Below are 15,208 nucleotides of genomic sequence, written 5' to 3'. Positions count from 1 at the left end.
TCCCTAATTCACTTGCTCATCTCAGGTCCTTTCTCAAAAGATTTAACATTGAAATAAAAAACATTAAATGTAATGTACTTATGACTAGAGTTGTTCCAATACCAATACCAGTATCGAGAAAAAGCTGACATACCGCCTAAAACGCTGGTATCCGTATCGGCAAGTATGAAAGTCTATGTATCGATCCAGTACCACGTAATTTACCCCTGAATTGTTTTGCTTTAAAATAGTTCATTTATGTATGTTCTTTTACTGTTATGACTGACTGTCCAACTTGATAATAAAAAAAATTTGCTGAAGAGATGTCAGAATAAGTGGGCTGCCAGTGCTGGACCAGTCCCTGAGCAGTTGGGGGGGGGGGGGGGGGGGGGGGGGGGTACGGTGCCTTGCTTACCTTGCACCAGAGTGTAGAAGGAGTCTATTGATGAAAGGTGGTTGTGATGGAAACGTCCTCATCTCTCCCTGACGTCTCAATGTCCACAGCAACAGCCCCTGACGACATGTCGCCGTGGAGATTGGTCACCACGCCGGTGGGGAAGGTCACATTAGTCAGACGGCCTTCGCTGTCATAGCTACAAGGACAGTGGGGACGCAGGGACAAGGAGGAATAAAGGGACATTAGTTTCCATTAATGTAATGTGCTTTATGGAACCCTGTAAAAACATTATGAATTGACATTAAACATGCACACGAGCACACGCGCGCACACACACACACACACACACACACACATACACACACATACACACACACACACACACACACACACACATTCTTTCTTATAGCTGAATGTGCTGGAGCAGCTCAGGGAAGGTGGAACTAAAACTGGACCCAACCAGCAGCAGGTAGATCTGGAAATCTAATTAGAGGAAGTCAATTTTGAACTCAGCAAATTTCTACTATATCATGAAACTAGGTTTTTTCAATTATTTCACTAGAAACAAACTTGTTGAAACAGTGGAGAAGCGGAGCGTCTTTCAGATGTTGAGCTGGTTTGAGACGGTGTAGATCACAGGTGATGCTGTTCTGTCACAAGGTTTTTTCAATGCTGTAAAAACCATTAGGAGCTAATATAATTCTCAGTAATGTGTCAAAAAAAACAACTGTCCCTCCATCCATCTGCACACATCCGTGCAGACATGCACTCAAATATAAACCCAGCAGTGCTGCTCACTCATAGAAGGTGGTCCAGCCTATTTGGATGCTCTTGGTAGCCAGCAACCCACTGTTCCCATGGTAACTGAACAGGACCAGTTCCTGACCCTGAGCCGTGAGACTCTTCAGACCTCCATTAGTCCCGATGGTCAGCCAGATGACCTACAGACAAATGAAAAACACAAACAGCCACATGTTCAGATTCCTACTTCATGTGAGCTGTTGCCTCAGACCATTAACATCAGCATGCTTATTTTGATAAGAAGCAATATTGTATTCAAAATAATGCTAAAAAAGAATTAGTGGTCGGCTGAATGCAGTTTTTCCAATCAATTTTTGATAACAAGTTAAAGTTTAGCAGCATGGTAAAAGACTTGCTCTTCTCACCTGATTGTCTGGGGCAACCACTCGTACGGGCAACCTGTTGGTATCTCTACGGATGCGGAGGGTGTTCCCGCTGCTGTCTGTCACCGCGGTTACATCCTCCTCATTGCTGAGAATGAAAATATAGGTTGTCACATAGAAACACACATTGACACCTGGAAGCTGCCCAGTACAACCACAGTCTGATCTGCTGCCACTGAGCAGCTCCACTGGAGCCGTTTGGGTTTAGGGCCTTGCTCAGGGGCACGCAAAAGTCCTTTGTTAATTTCCACACAAACCAACCTGTAGCTGAAGTTGTATTTGTAGTCTCCAGTGACCAGAGACATGGTGAACTGATGAGTCCCGTTCCCATCGAACACATAGAGCTCCTGAGAGGCTGGAGAGGCCACTTCATAGGAGCTGGGACCTGAAGCCAGGGAGCCTGGAGAGACACAGACAAGCAGATGGATAAACTGGGATGTGTTTTATTAGGAATTAATATACCCAAAATATACAGACCCTACAAGTCCAGGTGAAATGATTAGACCATTAAACACACAACTGTTTTGATGGTTTCCAGTTTCTAAAATGTGAGTAATTGTCTGCATTGAGAACTTTTATTTTCAATATTTTAAACCTCTTGTTGTCCTCGGGTCAAATTTGACCCATTTTCAAAAAGGTTTTATATTAGAAATATGTGTTTCTTTCAACCAAATTGTAAAAAAAAATGACATGGATGGGTCCATGTAAAATAAATCATCAGTTCACTACTTTCATTGAATGTGTTTTATTTAATTTTTGAGCATTTGAAGAAAAGAAAAACGATAACAGAGTGTTTAAAAAAAAGCGACAAGAGCTTAAAAGACAACAAAAGTGACAAAGAAACAACAAAAGTGTCGGAAAAAAAACAATTTTAATTTTAGATCCACAAAATCAAAAATTGCGGTTGCAAAAGGAGGTTGGTTTCTGTAGAAGTCTGTGAGAAAGTGACCCACTTCTCACTTGATTTATTACTTCAGTAAACATTTTCATAATGAGTTTATGGTCTCAATCGCTAGTCTTAAGTCTTCTGCAACACAGAATGATTTTTTAAATTATGATCTCATTGATCTAAAAATCAGTGATAAAGCAGGGGGAGTTTTAGGGAGTGGCTATGATGTCATTGGCTTACAACAATGGTGAATTAGGTTTTAAATCAATTTTTTATTTATATTTTTCTAATATTTGGCCCTCCCAAATAACCAACCTTAGTATGTCCACTTTGCATGTGTGTGTGTTCTATATATTCATACCAGTAGGTGGTTGGTTGCATCGTATGGCTCGAATCCGGATGTTTCCCAGATCAGCCATGTACAGTGTCCCATCCGGAGACACCACTAAAGAGGATGGGCAATTAAGCCTTGCGTCTTTAGCGTAGCCGTCTCCTGTTTGATAGCAGTCACAGTTGGCATCGTTCTGCAGGACAGAGGGAGGCAGACAGTGGGAGAGGAAGGAGTAGAAATCAAAGACAGAAAAGGAGAGATAGAGAATAACATTACATGCATAATTCAGCTTGGCTTATTTTATGGAGGGTAAAAAGGACAACGGGGCGCCATCCAAAATTCAACAGGAGAAGTAATTCTCATGAATCTCTTGTTTTTTTTCTCATTACATATTTTTCATACTATTCTTTGATTAATATATGAATGTTGATCAGATACTACCTGCAGCATTGTCTTGTATTGTTTTGGGATTAGATGACAAGTATTTTATGTCATCTAATCTACATAATTCTCTAACTGCTGCACAGCTGTACTGTTATGCGCAAATCGAGATTAAGCTATGAAATTAAGATATAAAAAGGAAGACATGGACTAAAAATGACCACTTTCAGTGTTAATTTATCTATATAAGATGTAGCTGTGGTATAGTACCTTGCAGTCACAGTCAGACGGCGCTCCAGCAAGATGGGTAATTTCTCCATCAGTCGATACCTGGTGGGGTAAAACAGAAGTGCTCTTTCATAGAAAAGGAAACAACACACTAAAGTCATTCAGTTCTTCATCTTTGTGCCTGCATCTGGGCTTCAAATCTGACCTGGGACCTTTGTCACTTCTGTTACTAACAACTGACCTGCACAGTAGTTCAAAATGTACTCGCTTGTACATGTACTACATGTCCTGGAGATTACCTGTCGAATGCGGTGGATTTTCTTCTCATCCGTCTCTGCGATGTAGAGGACACCGCTGTAAGACAAGGCGATGGCTGTAGCTCCCTCTAGCATGGTCTGGACCGCTCTCTTCCCCATGGTATATTCTATACCAGGTACCTGGCAGTGCATGGGACGACCTGCCACGATACGAACCTGAACACACACACACACACACACACACACACACACACACACACACACACACACACACACACACACACACACACCACACACACCACCACAAAAGATGTTGGTTATGAGTGATTAAGTAACATTGTGTATTTTGGGATGATTCATGATTTGATATGGTTCTCATTTTATTTCAAAAGTTGGGTATAGACAATACCTGTACCTGTCTATTTTCAGTGATCTGCAGCACAACGTTGTTGTCCAGGACGTAGATGGAGTTATCCATGGGATTGATGGCTAGATCCGTGGGCCATTCTAAACGAACCTGGATGTAAAGATGATGGGAAGAGGAGAGAGAGTTCCACTTCACATGCTACTTCACTGTACAGTTTCATCAAACTATATTGAGTGTTGCTATCTGATAGTACGGATACTAATAATGACATACAGCGTATTTCCTGACTGTTTGTCTGAGTGACCTCTGAGGTGAATGGATCAGTGGCTGAATGGTTTGATAACGACAGATGGTTTAACGTGATGTACATGAACACAAAACTTTCCATTATCCCGACGTCTGCTTCCTCAGTAAAAAGAAAAGTGGGAGAGCAACGACCTTTAGAAAAGGTTGCTCGAAGCCAGTTCTACAGAGGGCTGAGGGTGCATTTGTGAACACATTTATTATGTTATTTAAATATGAAATAGTTATGTTAAAGTATGAAAACCTAAAATCTAAATAAAAATAAAAAAATCCATTGCTTCTATAAACATGGACCGTTTTATGACAGTATTATATATCAGTGACAGTTTATGAACAAAGAATTTATTGGTCTATCAAATTTCCACATGGTTTAAACTTACATTCACATATATTTCATACCGACTGTATACTTAAATTAAAATGGAACATTAATCTACAGAACGAGCTGTGAAACCTGAAAATGTGTGGGCTGTCAGTTCATATGGTTCCACAAGTGAACTCGAGAGGACTAGATAACTGCTAGAAGTCAAACTGAGCTAAATCCTGCAGAGAAGGACAGGCTGTCAGAGTTCAGATACCTTCAACTCTGCAAGAAACGCTCTTAACTACGCTGCTCTGCCACACAAAACACAGACCACGCTCTCTTACACACACAGACGAGCATGCACGCTCGCACGCCCGCACACACATTCTGAAGTCCATGTCATATATGTAAGATTGTGCATTCACACTCTGAAAATAAGGTGTGCAACCAAAAAGAGAGTACTCTTTAACTATTTAATTTCCCTCTTTCATTTGCTTCATTTGCCTTTGTCGGATGAGTTTCTGAAATAAATTAAGGAGAAGTCCTAAGATATCACCAGATCTAAACCTATGCCTTGTTAAAAATTAATTGGCATGTAGTTTCCTGATGGCAAACCAGCCATCTATCAACTGGATTGAATTTCAGCCACCGAGCCTTGTTTTACCTCAGGCTGTTCTCATGAATGATTCAAACGTATAGCTCCAAAAAGTAATGCACTGTAATTGATATGTAATCATTGCTGTACGCACCACATTGACTGCTGCTGTTTGAGACCACTGAGGTCCGTGTCAAGAGGAGGTCGGAGGCGATGGATGGGTAATCAGGGCTTTCATGTGGAACAGAGTTTGTGTGCCGGGAGAATTTAAGGTAAAAACACAGAACTTTCACCCAGGAAACGGGTGTTCTTATCCCGGGAGTACTGATTAAGGGTGCCGGTGTTTTAATCCAAACCACAATCTTTTTTTTTATCTTAAAGGCACATGTAATGCTGACAGCTAGTGTTTCAAATAGTTACTTTACATTACATTATATTTCATGTCATTTAGCTGACGCTTCTATCCAAAGCAACTTACAATTGCTATATATCAGAGGTTGCCCACCTCTGGAGCAACTAGGGGCTAAGTGTTTTGCTCAGGGACACAGTGGTTGATGTATCGCAGTGGGAATTGAACCCAGGTCTTTGGTTGGTATGTCATATCTACTGTTCCATCACCACACCGTTACTGCAGTATTAATTCAAAATGCTGGAGAGAGTTGTCTCCCCCGCCCCCTCCTTCCCAGACTCCAAGTTCTTGGAGGTTGCCAGGATTAGACCACAGCATCCACAATGATGTTGCTAGACGCTAGTCTCACAGAGCCAGACGTTACTTCACAGTAGGGTTGGGCCAATGGACGATATCATCATCCATGGTTATATCCAGCATATATCGAGAGCCACCATCGTGATGCCACGCTCCACCTTGTCAGACACACGCTAACCCTAGTGGACGTGATATTGACAACTGCGTCCGTCTTATACCAGCAAAGACACTTCCATTGGGCTTTGCGCTATTCTGCCCCCTACATGGAAGCTACTTACCCCACTTAACCCTTCATTGGACTAACTTTGTGGATACTACTGTGTGTGTGCATCAATAAGTAAGTCTGATGGTGATGTCATGTAGGATTTATGAATGTACCTTAGCAACAGTAGGCTAATTCACGAGGGTGCTATTTTATGTGTGAGCTAATATTGCGCATCTGTTAGTGTGCAGAGTTATGTGTCTGTTTATTGAATGTGTTACTCAGTGCAAATATAACCGATAATCTTAGTAATGATGGAATATGAGGTTATTACTGTTGCTCTGTTAAAGGCAAAGGTTAAAGACAAAGGAAAACATTGTCAACTGCCAATTTAGGGGACATCGGCCAACATTAGACGTTGGCTCTATGTCCCCGAGCTCACGTGGAGCTCTGTACCCAACTGACAGACACACTTCCTCGCCTAAGAATAACGGTAGGAACAGCTAAATATAACCATACCTTGCTTTTTTTCAAAAGGGGAAAATACTGGCATTAGCATTGTTGTCAGAAAAGATTGTATTTCAAGTTAGCGTGTTTCGTAAATATCTGATGACGCATTGGGGTCACTTTGGGATTTAATACAGTGAATATATTAAATATTTGACCTTTAAAACAAAGGTTACCTGTCTTATGTGCATGCTGGTATCGCAGGTCAAAGGCCGTGCAGAGGTCAGGTCGTTGCTGCCCAGCACTGTGGAGATGATTCCATTACGATCCACTTTCCTGATCATAGTCCCATCCACAAAGTAGATCAACCCATTTCTATCAACTGCAATCCCTGTAGGGAACAGAAACAAAGAACCCAGACACACGCATAATTTAATACATTGTTGTCCTGTTGATTATTCATACATCAACTAAAGGATTCAAAGGAGAAAATGAAGCTGAGGTAATTCTCTTGTGTGGGAGTCAGGATAACGCTGCAGCTGATAAAAGGACACAGTAAAGAAAAAACATGAAGAACACATAGAGCCTACGGTGTTTTCAAGCAACATCCGCCAAGAGTAATATATAAATGAAAACTGTCAGACGTATCACATGGATGAGCAAAGCAGCATCGGTGCAATGATAAAATCAATCACAAAATATGTACATATGGAAGGAATCAACATCAAATTCTGAAAATGTTTTATATATACATCTGTTCCATGCCTGAAGCTTAACACATTTACCACTGCTGAGAGGCTACATGTTCTCTTTTCAGACCTTGAACAGATTCTGTAAATGATACATTGGTCAACTTGAGTTTATATCCCCCTCTAGCCGGAAAAATCATTCATAATTCCAACAGAATCATGTGGCTTTTGGTGTAAAAAACAGCATCGGTAACACTTGATAATAATGGTGCATGAATTATCATGAATTCATGCATGACTACATGCATGCAAAAGCATGTATTCATTCATGTAGCACTTCACAAACTGTAAAATCAGAAATCAGAAAAAAATGAGTAATGCAGAACGATTAACGGTATCTCATTCATGACTTAATGCAGGAACAATACGTTAATTCATGCAGCAATTGAGGTATTTCAATCATCATGACTGATTTATTAATGTCTTTTTCCAAAAAACTGACCCATCTCAGCAGCTTCTTAAAAACATGTCTTGGTTGTCATCATTGTCAACTAAACATTACTTCTTCACAACTTCACCATGTTTTTGGCCTTTCAAATAAAGAACTGACCTGGTCCATCTTTAACATTGATAAATAAGATATGATTGATGGTGGCATAACATTAAATGCATTAAGAATCAAAGGAGTGGGTGGGCAAAATGATCAATACAGTGAGACAAAATACAGTATACTGTAGGTGCATTTTTATAGTTGCTTTATTCACATCAACATACAGCACTTGAACAGTAATGCCTGAGAACAATGCTCACCCAAGTAGGATATTTATAAATATTACTTTTTACTAATTCCAAGTGTGTGATCACAAGAAATGTCTTGACAATTTGAATTTATTTCAGGGGTTAATCATGTATTATTAATCAACGTTAAAGACCTCTTTATTTGAAGTGCCAAAAACATGATGAAGGCATGAAGAAGTATTGTTTAGTTAATCAGAACTCATGGTGATTGAAACACCTTAATTGCTGCATGAATTAATGTGTAGTTCCTCAGTTCATGATAAGTCCTGTACAATTATTATAAATTGTTACCCAGCATCCTACACAAAACCTTTGCAGACATCAGGGACCAAGTCATGGAGGCCAACCTCCCATCGCCAAAGTGTCCCTGAGATTCCCCGTCAGTTTCTGTTCCCTTCACAGGACAACACGGTACCAAAAGGGTAATTTCCTCCCAAGCTCATATCATTTGAGATGCTGCATGTTGGGGATTTTGCGCCTCCTGCACCAGTCAGACGTCGTCAGAGTGTTGCAGAGAGCGCACTGATTTTAAAGGGCAGGGAAGAGCTGATCTGATTGCTCATGACTGACTGACCTACTGATAATATATCACCAATCCACACAGTTGTACTGTGCACCTCTAGCCACCAAAATAAATGAAATCACACCATTATGCATGTGCATTGAGTCCCTTTATATTGTGAACTATTACTTCATGATAAGTTTAAGTATATACTTTTGTACTAAGTAAAAATAGGAATTAGGAAAATAGGAAACTACTATATGGACCATGTCCTCACACACATGATATACCAATGTGAACATTTACAAGCCATGTGATCACCTTCAAAGTTAAAGTATGGTGGTAAATAAAAAGAAATTGTCTTGTGTCTTTAGGAAATAAAAGGAAAGCGGCATTTAACAATTGACAGCTGAAACTGTTCACTATGAGATATACACCTGATGCGTACAGCAAAGCAAATGTACTGTATACAACAGCACTACACTCGGACAACTCCCCAATCTACTTTGAGTACTGTGCACGGATAAACATGATGTCTATTGCATATTCTTTTTCAAATTATACTAACCAGCATTTACATATGATGAAGTTATAAAGTGATGATGAATTATGATTAAAAGATGGATGTACCACACTGCTCCTAAACTAATTACAGGATATGACACCAGAGTATACAGCAGAATAACATTATAACACCCAAGCCGTGCGTCGCCTAATTTTCTCATCAACAAGGACGGTCAGTAGACAGAAAGGCTAGCTTGTTGTTTGGACATTAACACATTGCTATGAATGAATGAAGCCCATGAATAGTTCTTTACTCTTATAATCAGTATTAAGAATCAAGTCAATTGTTTGACTGGGACTAAACATGTTCTTAAAACAGGGTGGGACATGTACTTTAGGTTCTTTTTAGATTTTTATTTAGTTTTTTTATAAGGATTTTGGATGTACTTAGAACATGTTCTCATCCAGATTTGGAGCAACGATGTTAGGACAATCATTAAAAACTGACAAATGCAAGGCAGCCTCCAATTTGCAAGTAATGTTTATTTAACCACGCTTATTGTCAGGGACATTATTAGACTGCGTTGAGCTTTGAGGTGTAATAAACACAGTCACAGTTGTGAAGGAACCAAATCATCACTGCGGTTGCAGTATTCCTTTGTTGCCAAATGAGCAGGAAATAGAAGCATTTATGTGAATGGATGAGTGGTGTTGGTACAGTTTGGGGGATAGAGCAATTACACCACAGACAAAACCAGTCAAAAGAAGTGAAGGCAATAAATATCATCAGGGGATTACAAAGTCTGTGAATCTTGGAAAACGGTGGCCCCTCACCCCTACTTACAGTGATTTATTTAGTTTGGCTCAATTCCTATTCCTATTGGATCATAATTATGTTGTTTGATCCGACAGACACTCAACAATTAAGCCTGCATAAAAAGGTCTGGTCGATGGCATTTATTTGTTTCGGAGTTTGGGAAAGAAACAGCAACGACGGTATCTCTCCACTATCTCTTCAACCACATCACACATATTTAGTCTACTCTATGTGATCTTCTTTTGGTAACCACTGTAATGACCAATGTAATTCTCTGAGCTTCTCTCCGAAAGTATTTGGAGCCCCTCAGGGAATGCCCACCTCCCACATTGAAAACCTCTGTCCTAGATCCTGCATACATCACCTCCCAGACTGGGCACACACTTCATCATTTGGACTTCTAACATTTCAGTACAGCTCTGCAAAAGTCTGGTGGAAGACAGATTACTTTCTAAGGATGAGAAGGCTGATTAAAAGCTTATAGTATGCTCCCGTTTCTAAATGTAGGACCAAATATGTGTGCTATCAGTTAGGACCAACGTCCAACATTGAAATGTATTATACATACAGACTAAGATTTGATTTGGGAGACAGTGTACAGGTCAAACGTTGTGCCCTTGTGTGTCTGAAATGTCTTGAGAATCCTCCTCAGCAACTATGGTTATGAACAGGCTTGAATGATAACCACCTTCCTTATCATTTATTAAATGCTAATTTTAGCATAATCTTTGTTTACTTATTAAGTGGTTTTATTTACGAGTTTATAATTCTAAAGTCTTGCACTGGTTTATTTATATACTATTTTGTTATTATGCGGATATGTATTTTGTTCTTGTGTTTGTGTACGTACCTTTAGGTCCCAGTAGCTGTGCCTCTGTAGCTTTTCTCCCATCTCCACATCGGGCTTCATCAAATGGAGGACATTGTTCCCCTGTACCGGCCACGATTTCTCCATTACCTGAACACACACATCATCATTTATTGCAAAAGTCCCAATTCAATTCAATTCAATTCAATGGGGCTTTATTGGCATGTACATTTCAATAGCAATGTTGCCAAAGCATCAAAATACAATTTGTCCAAATATTCTGACAGAACACAGTAAACAGTAATATGAACAACTCTCTCTCTCTATATAATAAGAATGACAATTGAAGTGGATGTGTGTGTGTGTGTGTGTCAGTGCATTGGATTGACAATTGAAAACACGTATTTCTTTACCAACATGGTGTTCACTGGGTAAATGAAGTGCATGCTTACTGATGAGGTCACGGGCACCGCTGAGCATCTTGGGTCGGTAGATTCGTCGAGAGTTAGTGTCCGACACATACAGCTGCCCTGTGACAGGGTCGGTGGCTAGGTAGTAACGGTGAGCAGGGTTGTTGCTAAGGAGAGTGGTGACAGACAAAAGGGGAGGAGGGGAACAAACAAGATAGGAACCAGAAAGAATTGGTTTAGTCGTGTTGTAACTTTAAAAATGTCAGGATCTCAGACTTCGGTGTTTAAAAACTTAACATTTAAAAAAGAAATACACCCAGTTTAGAAGACAGACACTGAAATCTGAGAGATCAGAGTCCTCGGTGCAATGTTTCTTCCAGACACTTTACTACATGATCCAAAGTCTGACTGCAAACCAAGGGGCCTTTGAGGTGACAAGCTGCCATTTTCAGATACAGTGTATGGCTTTAACAATTTAATTTAACAAATGGTTTAAAAGCTTACAATGAAATGAGCGGATTTAAAATTTGGTTCCAACTTCATTATAATGGAAATGAAGGAGACTTTCTAGAGCTAATGATAATGAAGAAGTAACTGAAAGAAAATAAACTGGTGTTAATTTACTTCCAGGGGAGTACCAGGTGGTTGGTGTGTGTGCGTGTGTGTGTGTGTGTGTTTGTTGACAGTAGGTTGGTGTGATGGGCCTTCACTTGCTTCAAAGTCTATGACACACTCTTAATGATGCCTGCCACACTGTCATGTGATATCCATCAGACACACACGCACACACACACACATACACACACACACACACACACACACACACCACACACGTGAGCACGCACGCATGCATGCACGCACACACACACATACACACACACACACACACACACACACACACACACACACAACACACAGCAAGTATATGTACATGTTCACCGGCCTCTAGCCATAAGTACTGGTTGGTGATAATCAGCAGATGATCACAGGCTGTTAATTAAGACAGCTAAAAATAGACAGGCAGTGTGAGACGTAGACAGCCTGTACTCAAAGGACCAGACGTGCTGATAAGACTGCCCTTTTGTTTTCATTTAACCTTTACTGAAGCAGAAAATTCCAGTTAAGATTGAAACATTTCCAAGATTCAGGATAGTTGTGCTAACTATCTTGGAAATGTTTCAAACAGACAAAATCATGGAATCCATCAGCCTACACAAACAGAAACGAGAAAAGTGGTAAGGAGTGATGGATGAGGAAATGATTGACTGAGGAAAGGATACAGATCCCAGGAGGAAGACCGAGGGAGGGAATACATGACTGACTAAGGGAGAAAAGAAAAATGTGAAGGAAATAAATCAAGAATAAGGAAAAAAGAGACAAAAAGGGAAGGAAAGTAGGGCTGCGAAAGGTCAGAAAAATGATCAACGTAGTCAATGAGAAAAGGTGAGACAAGAGGAAAAAACTTAAGCAAGAGAGATAATGAAATAAAAACAAATGAAACAGAACAGTCATCATGGTGTTAATAAGTAAATATGAAGGAAGGGCAGGACTTTAAAAATATGTGCAGTAACATGACTAGTCCTCCCGAGAGGATATTGGGTTTAATTAAAAAGTGAAATTCAATTGAGACTACATTTGGATGGAATCCAATCATTGTGTCTTGTCAGTGGCAAAGAAGCCCCAGGTATGGTGTTGCTTTGCATGCGTATGAAGAGATATAGAAGAAAATGAACTGGGTTGAGCTTCATTTTTATCATTTTTTTGAAAAAGAAAAAGACAGGATATCAGCATCAATCACACAGATGGGGTAGATAGATATAAGAAGCTGGACTTGGGGGGTGGGAGGGGAGGTGTTTGGTTTTCCATTATGAAAAAAAGGACCGGGTACTAGCTAACAGGTACTTTTTAGTATCCTCTGCAATGGAGTAGCTAAAATTGTTAATCTTCTCATTGCTCGCTGCTCACTCACTCAATCACCGCCAGGTTTAATTCTCTCATGGAAGAGATCATGTGGCTTACAAAGATTTGCCTCCCCACTGCCTGTTAGGTGGCTCAGTGGTTTGGGAGTGATTTGTGGAGTGCATTGATGTGATCAAAGCCTCTGTAATGGAGAAGGAGCCGGACTAGCCTGAGCTGGAGGATGAGACATGGCATGTGAAACTTGCGTTCCTCACTGACATCACAGGACGTCTCAACACACTGAACCTGCAGCTGCAAGGCGCACGCCAAACCGCGCCAGCTCTGTCTGATGCATTGAACGCGTGTCTGTTGAGAACGACGGCCTTATCCTGTGACAATCAAACTGGAGTCTTTCACTTCTTCAGACACCAGAGGGAGATGTCATCATCCGAGCCTGTCAACTCTGAGGACATCAGAGGGCTAATTCAATAACCTGAGACAGAATTCTCCACCAGATTCCAAGATTGCAGCAGTATGGGCCACGTTTTTTTTTCTCGGTCAACCCAGAAAACTTTCTGTCTAGGATCATATTAAAATGGACTGGGATTGAGGTAAGTATGAAATACAGCTTTTGAGGGATTCTGATTGTGGACCTCTCCAGAATTCTGCTAATCACTTAAAACACATGCCAGGGACCAGGCAGCATAGATTGTGTCAATATGGGAGAGTCAACAGACAAGTTTGCATGTTTACAAAAGTGTGCGTTGATCCCCACATTCAGTTCTGCCTACACGTGTGAACAGACCTTTTCACACCTGCTTTATTTAGTTTTGTTGAATTGCGCCTGTGTGAGGTTTGCTCCCTTGGTGCGGTTCGTTTGAGCGGATCAAACAAGCGTACCGAGACCTGCATGATAAGGTGGTCTCGGTACGCTTTCAATCCAACTTTGGAGCCGTTTGTTTGTGGTGAGAATGTGATCCGACCTCAAAACCTGTAGCCTCTTGGCCAGGTCATGTTTGTAAATGAGAATTGGTTCTCAAACAGTTTACCTGGATAAATAAAGGTTAAATAAAAAAATTAAAAAAAACGCACCAACTGCTGTATGTATACTCTGCCAGTCTGAGCCAATGTCTCCTGTAGTCAGGTGTGCTTTGCAGTCTGCCATGCAGCAGAGCAGCAAACTGTAGCAGCTCCAATGTTTCTCTCACAGAAATAGACTGTGGTCAAGCTCTTCATCACATTTCTGTGGTCAAACCAGCTGCCAGAGTGACGTCTCGGTGGAAATGTCTGATTATTTAAATGATATGAGCTGGTTTGACCATGGAGATGCAAAACATAGTCACAGTCCAGAACACAGGATCTTCTTCCGGTTTTTACTTTCTAGCTCCCGCCCCCAGACACATCCAACCAAAATGCGGAGTGAATGTTCTTCCGTGATTGGTAATGACGCATTTTGGTACGCTTGATTTTTTCCAGGTGTGAAACGAAACCGAACCAAGTGGAAACTGCTCCAAGTTTACAACTCATCAACTGATTCGGACCGAAGCAAACACACTATAGGTGTGAAAAAGCCCTCAGACTGTGCTGGATTCATCTTACCACCTCATCTTACCTGACGTCAACCGCCCATTCAGATGCATATGAGCAGCTGGATGTATCATATAGACCAGATATAATTGGTCTACATGATGATACATTGCAAAAGGATGGGGCAAATCACACCAACCACTTTACATTTGTTTTTTCATGAGTGCATGAGTAACTGAAAGGGGATGCTGCTCCAATAACAGGCCTACAACACTATTCTAATGCAATAGTCTAATAGTGTTACTATCAGTCACAATAAATTACATGCAGTTACAAAATGACACTCATCACAGAAGGTTGCAAACCTTGCTTTGAAAAAAGTATTGTCATAAATCAGCTGTTCACTACTTGTTCACTACAAATTCTTTTAGCTCGTGGAGACCTACATCGAGGAGGAGAAGGTAAATGTTAGACTCACATTCAACACCATGCTGTTGCTCTTAATATAATTAAAGGGGCTATATGTAAAGCTCATTATTCATACAATGGTCCTAAATGAACTGTGACAGCAAACTGCTTTATATAGGCCTAATTGTATTTTTATTTTATGTTAGAAGTTATCTGCTGTAGTTATGGCTGATACTGGAACAGTGCCATCACAGAAAACATGGAAAATAAACAAAG

General features: G+C 40.5%; 1 protein-coding gene across 1 annotated transcript in view; it reads right to left on the bottom strand.

The window, feature by feature from the left end:
• Positions 1-15,208, bottom strand: part of tenm3 (teneurin transmembrane protein 3) — a 257,341-nt gene that overhangs the window by 31,442 nt on the left and 210,691 nt on the right. The window contains 12 exon segments of the mRNA XM_032528287.1: positions 395-436; positions 439-572; positions 1,175-1,317; positions 1,543-1,648; positions 1,822-1,960; positions 2,811-2,973; positions 3,432-3,491; positions 3,689-3,862; positions 4,062-4,163; positions 6,807-6,961; positions 10,731-10,838; positions 11,141-11,265. Of these exon segments, the coding sequence (XP_032384178.1) occupies positions 395-436; positions 439-572; positions 1,175-1,317; positions 1,543-1,648; positions 1,822-1,960; positions 2,811-2,973; positions 3,432-3,491; positions 3,689-3,862; positions 4,062-4,163; positions 6,807-6,961; positions 10,731-10,838; positions 11,141-11,265 (1,451 nt within the window).

This window comes from Etheostoma spectabile, chromosome 2, assembly GCF_008692095.1.
Source record: "Etheostoma spectabile isolate EspeVRDwgs_2016 chromosome 2, UIUC_Espe_1.0, whole genome shotgun sequence".
NCBI classification, from domain to species: Eukaryota; Metazoa; Chordata; class Actinopteri; order Perciformes; family Percidae; genus Etheostoma; species Etheostoma spectabile.
Note: the sequence above shows the minus strand (reverse complement) of the source record. Positions and strands in the feature narration are given on the sequence as shown.